The sequence below is a fragment of the Trachypithecus francoisi genome, unplaced genomic scaffold, assembly GCF_009764315.1.
Source record: "Trachypithecus francoisi isolate TF-2019V2 unplaced genomic scaffold, Tfra_2.0 Lachesis_group0, whole genome shotgun sequence".
Taxonomy (NCBI): domain Eukaryota; kingdom Metazoa; phylum Chordata; class Mammalia; order Primates; family Cercopithecidae; genus Trachypithecus; species Trachypithecus francoisi.
Genome location: NW_022681453.1, coordinates 68,282,554 through 68,296,655, shown reverse-complemented (window position 1 = coordinate 68,296,655; position 14,102 = coordinate 68,282,554). Strand labels below are relative to the sequence as shown.

The 14,102-nt window shown below is 40.6% G+C and overlaps 2 protein-coding genes across 4 annotated transcripts in view; both read right to left on the bottom strand.

The window, feature by feature from the left end:
- The window catches only part of HGD (homogentisate 1,2-dioxygenase), a 55,816-nt gene extending 53,285 nt beyond the window's left edge, over window positions 1-2,531 (bottom strand). For both annotated transcript variants that reach the window (XM_033211096.1, XM_033211097.1), the window contains exon 1: window positions 1,197-2,531. In XM_033211096.1, coding sequence (XP_033066987.1) covers window positions 1,197-1,211 — 15 coding nt within the window. In that variant the 5' untranslated portion in view covers window positions 1,212-2,531. The remainder of the gene's footprint in view (window positions 1-1,196) is intronic.
- A 135-nt stretch (window positions 2,532-2,666) lies between these two features.
- The window catches only part of RABL3 (RAB, member of RAS oncogene family like 3), a 47,315-nt gene continuing 35,879 nt past the window's right edge, over window positions 2,667-14,102 (bottom strand). For both annotated transcript variants that reach the window (XM_033211100.1, XM_033211101.1), the window contains 2 exons: window positions 12,851-12,889; window positions 2,667-5,834 (listed from right to left, as the gene is read on the bottom strand). In XM_033211100.1, the coding sequence (XP_033066991.1) occupies window positions 5,769-5,834; window positions 12,851-12,889 (105 nt within the window). In that variant the 3' untranslated portion in view covers window positions 2,667-5,768. The remainder of the gene's footprint in view (window positions 5,835-12,850; window positions 12,890-14,102) is intronic.

The following is a 14,102-nucleotide window of genomic DNA, read 5'->3' as shown; positions in this document are numbered from 1 at the left end:
GAAGTTTCTTTTCACTCTTCCTAGCCTGGACTCAGTTCCTCTACTATATTAATCTGCAGTATCATGCACTAGCACAAAATATTTGCTGAATGAAAGAATGAGAGTTAACTTTTAGTCAGGCATAAAGATAAAAAACCAGTCTCTTACTCTGGTGTTGAGTGTTTTCAGGATTCCTACCAAATAGGAAGGTGTTTGATTCTTCAAACTCAGAAACATCTCCCTTTAACTGATGGATTATTCAAACTCAGCATCAGTTAGAGGGCATTAGGGCACTTCTCAAACCCTGCATTCTGGGAAGATGTCTGTTGTGGGGTGGTCTGGCCCACTAGGCCTGAGCCAAGGTTCTGGGCAGTTCTGTTCAGTTACACGTGCATGTGTTGAGCATTGATGCAAGCCTGGGCTGGGCACTAGGCATGGCTTCAGATATTAGGTACATATTCTGTTTTCCTTGCCTTAAGATAACCAGTCTAGTAGGAGCCACAGAGGCCCCTTTTTGAACCTGGACTTTGCATTCAAACATACCCTGGTTCTAATCCAGTCATCTATTGGCAGTGACCTTGGCAGATCAGTCTCTCCAAGCATTATTTTTCTAATTGAAACAAGAACCTCTCTCTACACCCCAGATTTATTTTAAGGATTATGAGTTAATTCATAGTTAAAATGCCTAGCGTCTAACAGCATGTAACCCACACATGCTTTTCACTTGTGCATTACTAAAAAGAAGGAATGATTTCCTACAGGAGGTGCTAGGGCTTCTACTGGCCAAGGGCTGATGGCTGATTCAGAGCCTCAATTAACTAAACAGATTAAGCATATCTAATTGGTCACCGGAAGTGGTCCATGAAGCTGCAGCAATGGGAAGGTGTCAGAGCAGGTGGTGGGAAAGAGACATAGTGATAAACGTTGTGTGTCCATAGTGGAGGGGAGCTCTTAGGATGTCTACAGATTTCCAAGACAATAATTGAAACAAACAAAGGCAAGGGATGACCACTAAGAGCTTCATTTCTTTCCTTTGTTACCTTTCCCTTGTTCTTCAGCCCCAGCCGTGCCCAGACACCACAGTGAAGCCTCTGAACACAGGGGTTTGAACCAGGGCCTCTCCCAGTCTTTTCCAACTCTGATACCCTGGAGTTCTCAGAAGCTTCCATAAATTTTGGCTGAAGAAGGCACAGTAAACTTGCCAGCTGGTTTCTTACCTTTAACTCAGCCATTTTCTCTGTCTTCTATGTGTGATGACTTCAGGAAACCCAGGCCCAGAGGATATAAAGCCACAATGCTTCTTTCTCCTTCAAACCACTCTTTGGATATTCTGGTTCCCACTGCTTCACTGCGCTTCACTGGTCAGCGTGTCACTCAAACTAGCTGAAAGAATTGCCTAACTCATACATACGGACAAAGTCCAGCAAGCTTATTTAATAGGTTACACAATTGCTTTCAGTTTTTACAGTTTGTTCCTAAGTGTTTGCAGAGGCTTCACTCCTCTTCACCTGAGGTAGAGATTGGCCAATTATTTGTTCCAGTTAAAAATAGGCTTATTTCAAAAGGCAGAGAATTTGAAGCTATCAGGGAAAGGAACTGTGGCAGATAGTGCCTGCTGTGATGGAGGATTCTCTGCTCAGTCCTGACTCAGGTTAGGAAGGAACAGGGCAGTGCTGAGTCTCCTGGAGAGCAGTGAGAAAACCGCCAGACATTTACCAGCTGCAGATGTTTACACTGGGGTAAGATGTTTACACAGCCACCTGAAGACAGGGACCGGGACCAGAATCAGTCAGTTTTTGGCAGGTGCTTCCCAGGAATGGGCTCAGGTTCTTGGTTGAACCATTCAGAGCCTGAAACATTTCACTTAGAGCAAACTGAGATGTTTCCTACTGCTCCTTTTAATTTCTTAAAGTACATTTAGTTTTCTTATAAATTCTTTAAGAGTTTTGTTTCCTAATGCCTTTATACTTCTAAAACAGACCAAGGGATTACTTTCCAGCCACCTCTTCTATGACTCCCTTGCTCTTCATCTTGGCCACTCTCCTTGGTCATTGGCAGGTAGCAGCTTCATTACTAGTGGTGTTCAGAAAGGGGAAAACATATACTGAGTGCCTGCTTTTGTCAGATTTTTCCATATCGAATTCCACAAGAACAATCTTGTAAATTAGGCATTATCACAACTCAAATGCCAACAGACGAGGAAGTGTAAATGAATAAAGTAGGCTAGCTGATTTTTCAAGATAAGATGAAGCTCCAATTTTTAAACATTGGCAATTAGAATGAGAGAGAGAGAGAGAGAGAGAGAGAGAGAAAACACCCTGTGGTTGATGGCAAAAATGCCCAAATTCCTCCTGTACACTATTGAAATGAGGACTGTACACTATCGAAATGAGGACTCAGAAACTCTGATTACGGGAGCAATTAGGAGCTCTTCGCCTCAGTCTGATGTCCCTGCACATCAGTTCCATGAAGTCCATTTTCAGAATGAACAGAAAAACAACAGTGTCAGGGCACCTGGATTATATCATGAATGCCTCAAGTTTGAGGAATTCTAAGAACCCGAGCTAAAGCTAATATGGATCAATTCTTTTGGGAATAGCTTTTCTTAGCGCACTGTAGGGAATAAGAGCTTTCTTTCTTCACACATCACTAGGTTCACAAATGAGGCACCTATAAGAAAAGACAGATTATTGAGAAAAGCACACAAATTTATTTACCGTAAGTTTTACATGACAGGAATCTTCAGAAATGAAGACACAAAAGAAACAGGAAAACTTGTGTATTTTTATGTATAGTCTCATGCAGAAGTATAATCAGAGGACAAAAGGACATAATCTAATGGTAATAAACTGGAGAACTTAGCAAGACCTATTTGTCCAGATTTTTCATGGTGTCTCTGTATCTGTGAGGATACAGGGTACCTATGGAATGAAGGTTTTATGATCTACTTCAGGGGACAGTCACTTAGGTTTTATGGCCTGCTTCAGGGGAGAAGGGGTAAGAAGAAGGTATGAGAAATATTGCTTCTGTAGTTTTCTCAAATATCAGGGTGCAATATTTTGGGGTTATGTGTCCTGAATCCCATCAACATTAAGATGGAGAGACCAGCCCAAATCTTTAGTTGGATTCCAACTAAGTCTTATCCACCCAAGGGACAGAGGAGTAGTCATAGATATGCCTTCACATCTGGTCACCTTCATTGGTTAGACACTGAAATCACAACAGAAAAAAAAAAAAAAAAACTTATTGCTACCAACTTGTCCCATCAAGAGAGTAAGATATACATATGTAAAGAGATGGAGTCCTACTCTATCATCAGGCTGCTGGAAAGCAGTGGTGCAGTCATGAATCACTGCAGCCTCAAATTCCTTGGCTCAAGTGATCCTTCGGCCTCGGTCTCCTAGAGTGCTGGGATTATAGGCGTGAGCCAGCACCCGTCCAATTATACTTTTTAAAAAATATTTTGACATTTATATTTATTATCTAAAAGCATTTTTACCAATAATTCTCAAGAAGTCCTAGCAAAAATTATGCTTCATGCTTTTTTGAAGAACTCTAGCTAATAACATTCATTTGTTCAAAAGCCTTATTATGCTGCTGCCAATAATTGAAACAAATTTACCTTAGATTATTAAAAACTATTTTTTCTTAGAAAACTGTAATTCAAGGAATCAAGCTTGGCTGCAGAAAGAAATGGAGTTGAGGAATACTGTTAATTTTTCCAGATTGACCCTGGAGTCATCAGCAATGGTTTACTTTATTTATTTATTTAAGATGGAGTCTCACTGTGTTACCCAGACTGGAGTGCAGTGGCATGATCTTGACTCACTGCAACCTCCACCTCCTGGCTTTAAGTGATTCTCCTGCCTCAGCCTCCCGAGTAGCTGGGATTACAGGTGTGTGCCACTAGGCCTGGCTAATTTTTGTATTTTTAGTAGAGACAGTGTTTTGCCATGTTGGCCAGGCTGGTCTCAAACTCCTGATCTCAAGTGATCCACCTGCCTCGGCCTCCCAAAGTGTTGGGATTACAGGTGTGAGCCACCGCACCTGGCCTATTTTTATTTTTCAAATAAGATAGAAAATAAAAAAGTCAGGATGAATTTTTTTTTAAATTAAAAGAAAGAGGAAGAAAGCAGAGGGAAGGAAGGCATTTGATTTATTTCTTAAAGGAGAAATACAAAGAGCTTTAGTTGGGTTAGGTCTCTGTAGCATTTGGTTTCCACTTTCCAACTCTATAGCCTATGCCACAACACACTTGTGACCAATTCTACATATAGATCATGATTTGCATAGCTTTCCTTTGTGTCAAAAAGAAACCAGGGCTATGTCCTTTCAAAGAGGAAGTAAAGAAAGGCTGGAGAACAGTCTAGCTGATGAAAGCTGCTTTAAAAATCCTTTTCCAAATTCCCAAGACTGCCTTTCTAAAAGGACTCTCTAACATTCTTATTTTAATATCCTCTTGCAGCATACTTTGATTTCCAAGGTACTTCTGAAACCTAATTAAAATGGAATAGAAAGTGAATTTGGTGTTTTCCACCTAGGTTTTAAATGAGAAATGAAAACTGTATATTTATTATTATTATTTAAAAGTATGGAGCAAAATCAGGAATGCAGAGACCTGCAGCAGAGCCAGAGAGAGAATATGGGTGATAAAGTGTTGAATAAATTGTTTTTAGAAATCAAATTCACATACTAAGGAAGAATTGGGGCAGAGAAGATTAAGCAAGCAAAAAGATAGGTTAAAAAAATGATGAACAATTATGGACACACACACACACACCCCCCACCCCCAAAAAGCTTTGGAGTGATTATGAAATCCAAGAATCCTAGTTCATAATTCATGTAAATGTGTTGCTGTGGAACTTATTTTTACTTCTCTCCATAAATACATTGTTGACACAAGAATAATATTCTTAGTTTTCTGACTATAGCTAAGGGACATCTCAGGAGCTGACTTTTCCTTAAAAAAAATGGAGAGGAGGCTGTACATCTCTCTCATTGCCCTGGTGCAGGTATTAGATTTTGTCCTACCTATTTCCAAACAGAAAGCCTAGACTGCATACAGCAACAACCTTAAGAGTGAGGGAGTTGCCAATTTTTCACATCATTTTACCAGAATTCTTTTTTTCTGGTATTGCTGTTCTCTATGTATTATTAATTTGTATTTATATTTAACTCTGGCTATCAGTCCGCCTCTTCCAGTCACTGAGCCATTTGCAAAGGAGAGAAGAGGGAGACAAGGATTGCTATTATTAGGCACTCCTGTGTGTGACGAGGGTGGAGACAATTAAATAACACGATCTTGCATCTTTGAAAATGACAAAGATTGTTTGGGGTGGACAACTCAGGGCTGGTTAACAAGACCTTTTCCCTCAAGAAGGTAAAACAATGGAGATCCATTTTTGAAGTACTTAATTAAGCCTTCAGCAATGTGTGGGGAAAAATTATAGACCTGTAAAAACCCTCCCGTTGTAGGCAAGAGTAAATTTTCTCTGCAGTACACTGTCATTGCTCATTTACTGCATCATTTTGACATCATCTCATATTTCCACAAGGCTTTTACATAATCTATACACAGTGACAGAAAGGTAAGGAACACAGAGAACAGGGACAAAGTTTGGACCTCCTGTGTTGTCACTTCCTTTCATTTTTCCATTAAAGGGTGAGGCTGAAGGGTAGCATTTAAGATGATTTCGTTAAAACGCTGTGATGGTAATAATGAACACAGCAAGAGGAAAGCTGTGAAAAACTGCCACTGCTTGCTCACTCTTCCAAAGGATGAGCGTAACTCAGTCATAATGAAGGCTCTTTAATGTTCCTGCCCCAAATCTTTTCCGATCAGGAAAGCCTGGAATCTGTAGGCAAGAAAGATAATTATATTAAGTCTCAAGCAATAAAAGTTCAAATACTAATAGTAATTTTTCCCTTCTTTTCCATTTCTGTATGTCAGTGTGTTGTTCCTTAAAAAAAAAAACAGCTTTCTGAGGTTTTCCTCAGAAAGCCACAGATTAAATAATAAAAATAAATTTTACCAAAATGGAAAACATTTGCCAACAAATTGGTGACAGTGTCATCTAAATCAGAAAGAATGAAGGTAAATCTCATAATACCTACTAGACTTTTATATAAATTATTTGTATTGTGACGGACCCTGAATGTATACTCTTGGAGTCCCAAGCAAATTATTTTCTTCTTCTATTTTATAACATAATCTTTTTATTTTTTTATTTTTTTATTTTTTTATTTTTTTTTATTTTTTATTATACTTTAAGTTCTAGGGTACATGTGCATAACGTTTATATCATGTATAACTCCCCAATGCAATCCCTCCCTCCTCCCCCCTCCCCATGATAGGCCCCAGTGTGTGATGTTCCCCTTCCCGAGTCCAAGTGATCTCATTGTTCAGTTCCCACCTATGAGTGAGAACATGCGGTGTTTGGTTTTCTCTTCTTGTGATAGTTTGCTAAGAATGATGGTTTCCAGCTGCATCCATGTCCCTACAAAGGACGCAAACTCATCCTTTTTGATGGCTGCATAGTATTCCATGGTGTATATGTGCCACATTTTCTTAATCCAGTCTGTCACAGATGGACATTGGGTTGATTCCAAGTCTTTGCTATTGTGAATAGTGCCGCAATAAACATACGTGTGCATGTGTCTTTGTAGTAGAGTAATTTATAATCCTTTGGGTATATACCCAGTAGTGGGATGGCTGGGTCATATGGTACATCTTACATCTAGTTCTAGATCCTTGAGGAATCGCCATACTGTTTTCCATAATGGTTGAACTAGTTTACAATCCCACCAACAGTGTAAAAGTGTTCCTATTTCTCCACATCCTCTCCAACATCTATTGTTTCCTGACTTCTTAATGATTGCCATTCTAACTGGTGTGAGATGGTATCTCATTGTGGTTTTGATTTGCATTTCTCTGATGGCGAGTGATGACGAGCATTTTTTCATGTGTCTGTTGGCTGTATGGATGTCTTCTTTTGAGAAATGTCTGTTCATATCCTTTCCCCACTTTTTGATGGGGTTGTTTGTTTTTTTCTTGTATATTTGTTTGAGTTCTTTGTAGATTCTGGATATTAGCCCTTTGTCAGATGAGTAGGTTGCAAAAATTTTCTCCCATTCTGTAGGTTGCCTGTTCACTCTGATGGTAGTTTCTTTTGCTGTGCAAAAGCTCTTTAGTTTAATGAGATCCCATTTGTCAATTTTGGCTTTTGCTGCCGTTGCTTTTGGTGTTTTAGACATGAAGTCCTTGCCCATGCCTATGTCCTGAATGGTACTACCTAGATTTTCTTCTAGGGTTTTTATGGTATTAGGTCTAACATTTAAGTCTCTAATCCATCTTGAATTAATTTTCGTATAAGGGGTAAGGAAAGGATCCAGTTTCAGCTTTCTACTTGTGGCTAGCCAATTTTCCCAGCACCATTTATTAAATAGGGAATCCTTTCCCCATTTCTTGTTTTTGTCAGGTTTGTCAAAGATCAGATGGCTGTAGATGTGTGGTATTATTTCTGAGGACTCTGTTCTGTTCCACTGGTCTATTTCTCTGTTGTGGTACCAGTACCATGCTGTTTTGGTTACTGTAGCCTTGTAGTATAGTTTGAAGTCAGGTAGCGTGACGCCTCCAGCTTTGTCCTTTTGACTTAGGATTGTCTTGGCAATGCGGGCTCTTTTTTGGTTCCATATGAACTTTAAAGCAGTTTTTTCCAATTCTGTGAAGAAAGTCATTGGTAGCTTGATGGGGATGGCATTGAATCTATAAATCACCTTGGGCAGTATGGCCATTTTCACGATATTGATTCTTCCTATCCATGAGCATGGTATGTTCTTCCATTTGTTTGTGTCCTCTTTGATTTCACTGAGCAGTGGTTTGTAGTTCTCCTTGAAGAGGTCCTTTCCATCCCTTGTAAGCTGGATTCCTAGGTATTTTATTCTCTTTGAAGCAATTGTGAATGGAAGTTCATTCCTGACTTGGCTCTCTGCTTGTCTGTTACTGGTGTATAAGAATGCTTGTGATTTTTGCACATTAATTTTGTATCCTGAGACTTTGCTGAAGTTGCTTATCAGCTTAAGGAGATTTTGGGCTGAGACGATGGGTTTTTCTAAATATACAATCATGTCATCTGCAAACAGGGACAATTTGACTTCTTCTTTTCCTAACTGGATACCCTTGATTTCTTTCTCTTGCCTGATTGCCCTAGCCAGAACTTCCAACACTATGTTGAATAGGAGTGGTGAGAGAGGGCATCCCTGTCTTGTGCCAGTTTTCAAAGGGAATTTTTCCAGTTTTTGCCTATTCAGTATGATATTAGCTGTGGGTTTGTCGTAAATAGCTCTTATTATTTTGAGGTACGTTCCATCAATACCGAATTTATTGAGCGTTTTTAGCATAAAGGCTGTTGAATTTTGTCAAAAGCCTTTTCTGCATCTATTGAGATAATCATGTGGTTCTTGTCTTTGGTTCTGTTTATATGCTGGATTACGTTTATTGATTTGCGAATGTTGAACCAGCCTTGCATCCCAGGGATGAAGCCCACTTGATCATGGTGGATAAGCTTTTTGATGTGCTGCTGAATCCGGTTTGCCAGTATTTTATTGAGGATTTTTGCATCGATGTTCATCAGGGATATTGGTCTAAAAGTCTCTTTTTTTGTTGTGTCTCTGCCAGGCTTTGGTATCAGGATGATGTTGGCCTCATAAAATGAGTTAGGGAGGATTCCCTCTTTTTCTATTGATTGGAATAGTTTCAGAAGGAATGGTACCAGCTCCTCCTTGTACCTCTGGTAGAATTCAGCTGTGAATCCATCTGGTCCTGGACTTTTTTTCGTGGGTAGGCTATTAATTGTTGCCTCAATTTCAGAGCCTGTTATTGGTCTATTCAGGGATTCAACTTCTTCCTGGTTCAGTCTTGGGAGAGTGTAAGTGTCCAGGAAATTATCCATTTCTTCTAGATTTTCTAGTCGATTTGCGTAGAGGCATTTATAGTATTCTCTGATGGTTGTTTGTATTTCTGTGGGGTCAGTGGTGATATCCCCTTTATCATTTTTTATTGCGTCTATTTGATTCCTCTCTCTTTTCTTCTTTATTAGTCTTGCTAGCGGTCTGTCAATTTTGTTGATCTTTTCAAAAAACCAACTCCTGGATTCATTGATTTTTTGGAGGGTTTTTTGTGACTCTATCTCCTTCAGTTCTGCTCTGATCTTAGTTATTTCTTGCCTTCTGCTAGCTTTTGAATGTGTTTGCTCTTGCCTCTCTAGTTCTTTTAATTGTGATGTTAAAGTGTCAATTTTAGATCTTTCCTGCTTCTCTTGTGGGCATTTAGTGCTACAAATTTCCCTCTACACACTGCTTTAAATGTGTCCCAGAGATTCTGGTATGTTGTATCTTTGTTCTCATTGGTTTCAAAGAACATCTTTATTTCTGCTTTCATTTCGTTATGTACCCAGTAGTCATTCAGGAGCAGGTTATTCAGTTTCCATGTAGTTGAGCGGTTTTGATTGAGTTTCTTAGTCCTGAGTTCTAGTTTGATTGCACTGTGGTCTGAGAGACAGTTTGTTATAATTTCTGTTCTTGTACATTTGCTGAGGAGTGCTTTACTTCCAATTATGTGGTCAATTTTGGAATAAGTGCGATGTGGTGCTGAGAAGAATGTATATTCTGTTGATTTGGGGTGGAGAGTTCTATAGATGTCTATTAGGTCCGCTTGGTGCAGAGATGAGTTCAATTCCTGGATATCCTTGTTAACTTTCTGTCTCGTTGATCTGTCTAATGTTGACAGTGGAGTGTTAAAATCTCCCATTATTATTGTATGGGAGTCTAAGTCTCTTTGTAGGTCTCTAAGGACTTGCTTTATGAATCTGGGTGCTCCTGTATTGGGTGCATATATATTTAGGAGAGTTAGCTCTTCCTGTTGAATTGATCCCTTTACCATTATGTAATGGCCTTCTTGTCTCTTTTGATCTTTGATGGTTTAAAGTCTGTTTTATCAGAGACTAGGATTGCAACCCCTGCTTTTTTTTGTTCTCCATTTGCTTGGTAGATCTTCCTCCATCCCTTTATTTTGAGCCTATGTATGTCTCTGCATGTGAGATGGGTCTCCTGAATACAGCAGACTGATGGGTCTTGACTCTTTATCCAGTTTGCCAGTCTGTGTCTTTTAATTGGAGCATTTAGTCCATTTACATTTAAGGTTAATATTGTTATGTGTGAACTTGATCCTGTCATTATGATATTAACTGGTTATTTTGCTCATTAGTTGATGCAGTTTCTTCCTAGCCTCGATGGTCTTTACATTTTGGCATGTTTTTGCAATGGCTGGTACCGGTTGTTCCTTTCCATGTTTAGGGCTTCCTTCAGGGTCTCTTGTAAGGCAGGCCTGGTGGTGACAAAATCTCTAAGCATTTGCTTATCTGTAAAGGATTTTATTTCTCCTTCACTGATGAAACTTAGTTTGGCTGGATATGAAATTCTGGGTTGAAAATTCTTTTCTTTAAGAACGTTGAATATTGGCCCCCACTCTCTTCTGGCTTGTAGAGTTTCTGCCGAGAGATCTGCTGTTAGTCTGATGGGCTTCCCTTTGTGGGTAACCCGGCCTTTCTCTCTGGCTGCCCTTAAGATTTTTTCCTTCATTTCAACTTTGTGAATCTGGCAATTATGTGTCTTGGAGTTGCTCTTCTGGAGGAGTATCTTTGTGGCGTTCTCTGTATTTCCTGAATTTGAATGTTGGCCTGCCCTACTAGGTTGGGGAAGTTCTCCTGGATGATATCCTGAAGAGTGTTTTCCAACTTGGTTCCATTTTCCCCCTCACTTTCAGGCACCCCAATCAGACGTAGATTTGGTCTTTTTACATAATCCCATACTTCTTGCAGGCTTTGTTCATTTCTTTTTCTTCTTTTTTCTTTTGGTTTCTCTTCTCGCTTCATTTCATTCATTTGATCCTCAATCGCTGATACTCTTTCTTCCAGTTGATCGAGTCGGTTACTGAAGCTTGTGCATTTGTCACGTATTTCTCGTGTCATGGTTTTCATCTCTGTCATTTCGTTTATGATCTTCTCTGCATTAATTAGTCTAGCTGTCAATTCTTCCACTTTTTTTTCAAGATTTTTAGTTTCTTTGCGCTGGGTACGTAATTCCTCCTTTAGCTCTGAGAAGTTTGATGGACTGAAGCCTTCTTCTCTCATCTCGTCAAAGTCATTCTCTGACCAGCTTTGATCCGTTGCTGGCGATGGGCTGCGCTCCTTTGCAGGGGGAGATGCGCTCTATTTTTTGAATTTCCAGCTTTTCTGCCCTGCTTTTTCCCCATCTTTGTGGTTTTATCTGTCTCTGGTCTTTGATGATGGTGACGTACTGATGGGGTTTTGGTATAGGTGTCCTTCCTGTTTGATAGTTTTCCGTCTGACAGTCAGAAGGACTGTCTGTTGGTCTGTTGGAGATTGCTTGAGGTCCACTCCAGACCCTGTTTGCCTGGGTATCAGCAGCAGAGGTTGCCGAAGATAGAATATTGCTGAGCAGCGAGTGTACCTGTCTGATTCTTCCTTTGGAAGTTTCCTCTCAGGGATGACTCCACCCTGTGAGGTGTGGGGTGTCAGACTGCCCCTAGTGGGGGATGTCTCCCAGCTAGGCTACTCAGGGGTCAGGGACCCACCTGAGCAGGCAGTCTGTCCGTTCTCGGATCTCAACCTCCGTGTTGGGAGATCCACGGCTCTCCCCAAAGCTGTCAGACAGAGTCGTTCGCCTCTGCACCGCCCCCGCTGCTTTCCCTATTGGACCTCAGCTGTGGGCTGTCCCCAGAGGTGGAGTCTACAGAGACAGGCAGGTTTCCTTGAGCTGCTGTGAGCTCCACCCAGTTCGAGCTTCCCAGCGGCTTTGTTTACCTACTTAAGCCTCAGCAATGGCGGGCGCCCCTCCCCCAGCCTCGCTGCTGCCTTGCGGATAGATCGCCGCAGAGGGCTGTGTTAGCAGTGAGGGAGGCTCCGTGGGCGTGGGACCCTCCCGGCCAGGTGTGGGATATATTCTCCTGGTGTGCCTGTTTCCTTAAAGCGCAGTATTGGGGTGGGAGTTACGCGATTTTCCAGGTGTTATGTGTCTCAGTTCCCCTGGCTAGGAAAACGGATTTCCTTCCCCCTTGCGCTTCCAGGTGAGGCGATGCCTCGCCCTGCTTCAGCTCACGCTGGTCAGGCTGCAGCAGCTGACCCGCACCGATTGTCCGGCACTCCCTAGAGAGATGACCCCAGTACCTCAGTTGAAAATGCAGGCCGGGCGCGGTGGCTCAAGCCTGTAATCCCAGCACTTTGGGAGGCCGAGTCGGGTGGATCACGAGGTCAGGAGATCGAGACCATCCTGGCTAACACGGTGAAACCCCGTCTCTACTAAAAAATACAAAAAACTAGCCGGGCGAGGTGGTGGGCGCCTGTAGTCCCAGCTGCTCGGGAGGCTGAGGCAGGAGAATGGCGTGAACCCGGGAGGCGGAGCTTGCAGTGAGCCGAGATCCAGCCACAGCACTCCAGCCTGGGCGACAGAGCGAGACTCCGTCTCAAAAAAAAAAAAAAAAAAAAGAAAATGCAGAAATCACCGGTCTTCTGTGTTACTCGCGCTGGGGTTGGAGACTGGAGCTGTTCCTATTCGGCCATCTTGCTCCGCCCTCTCAACATAATCTTATTTCTAGATTATTCTTGTTTTCTAGATCCTTATTTTCCCTTTGTTCTGATTTTCCCCTTTTGTATTTAATAGGATAGAAGGAAATCAGTCGCTTGTGCCTACAAAGGGCTTTTCCCAACTTTTTAAAACTACTTCTGAACTTAAATTTGGAAATCATCTATCTAAATTTAAGAATCTATTTTATCAAGAAAAGATAGATACCAACCTGATTACCTTCTCTTAAAAAGTATCTCTTCTCTATGACCTGTGAAAAACAAAGATTTTAAAAGCTTAGCACACATACCTACAAAAAGTGGCTAACTGAAACGACCACTAATGGTACTAAAAGGAATATATCCAAACTAAGAATCTTTTCCATAGCAGTAGACATGTAGTAGAGTGAGCTAAAAATCTGGTGTTAACTACATCAGAATTGTGGGAGTATTTCCATAAAAGCCTGCCTCATTCCAAAACGCATTAATAATAGATCAAAAAATAAATGAATAACAAAAACTAAATAATGACAGAATGACATAAGAACCCATGCAATTCTTAGAGTATGGCAGCAAATCTGACTCTAAGTTTCCTAGCAGTCAGTCCCAAAAGGTGCTAACCAGAATCCATAAGATAAAAAAAGCACTTGCCTGCTACAATAGTCTTGTCTATTTCTTAAAGAGGGGACTGTTTAACATAGCAAACCACCACATCCCTATAGTAAGTGGTGACAAATTCTATACGTCCTCAATATAGACAGACGACACAACACCAAAAGCAGTCTAATGACTGTTGTATTGTCTTTTTAAAAAAACTAACTGCACCCCTACTTCAGTAGTTTCAGAATTATCTGCATTTGGTAAGTAGAAAAAACAAGTTCAAGCAGTAGATGTACCTGCACAAATCCATCACCATCATTGAAAAGAAACCCTCAAAATATATGTTCAAATGTAATGAGTTTAAGAGCACCATGTTTTCATTTTTTTCCCCAAACTGCTGTAAACACTAAAGAGCACCATGTTTTCAGATGATGAAAACCATTTTCAAGAATAATAAATTCTGTTCTGACACTTCAGAAACTGCAGTGGTTACAGAGGAAGTATTATAAATGTCTCTGATTTAGGATGGCTTGACTACGATTTTTTGACTTTATGGTGGTGTGAAAGCAACATGCACTCAGTAGAAACTGTACTTTGAGTGCCCATACAATAGGCACTTTTCTCACTGTCAGTATAGTATTCAATAAATTACATGAGCCATTCACAACTTTTTAATAAAATAGGCTTGTGTTAGATGATTCTGCCCCAACTGTAGGCTAACATAAGTGTTCTGAGCATGTTTAAGGAAGGCTAGGCTAAGCTCTGATGCTTGGTAAGTTAGGTGTAATCAATGTATTTTTGACTAACAATGTTTCCAATTTACATGGGGTTTACTGAAATATAACCCTATCACAAGTTGAGGAGTATCTGTATTTCCTTTACATA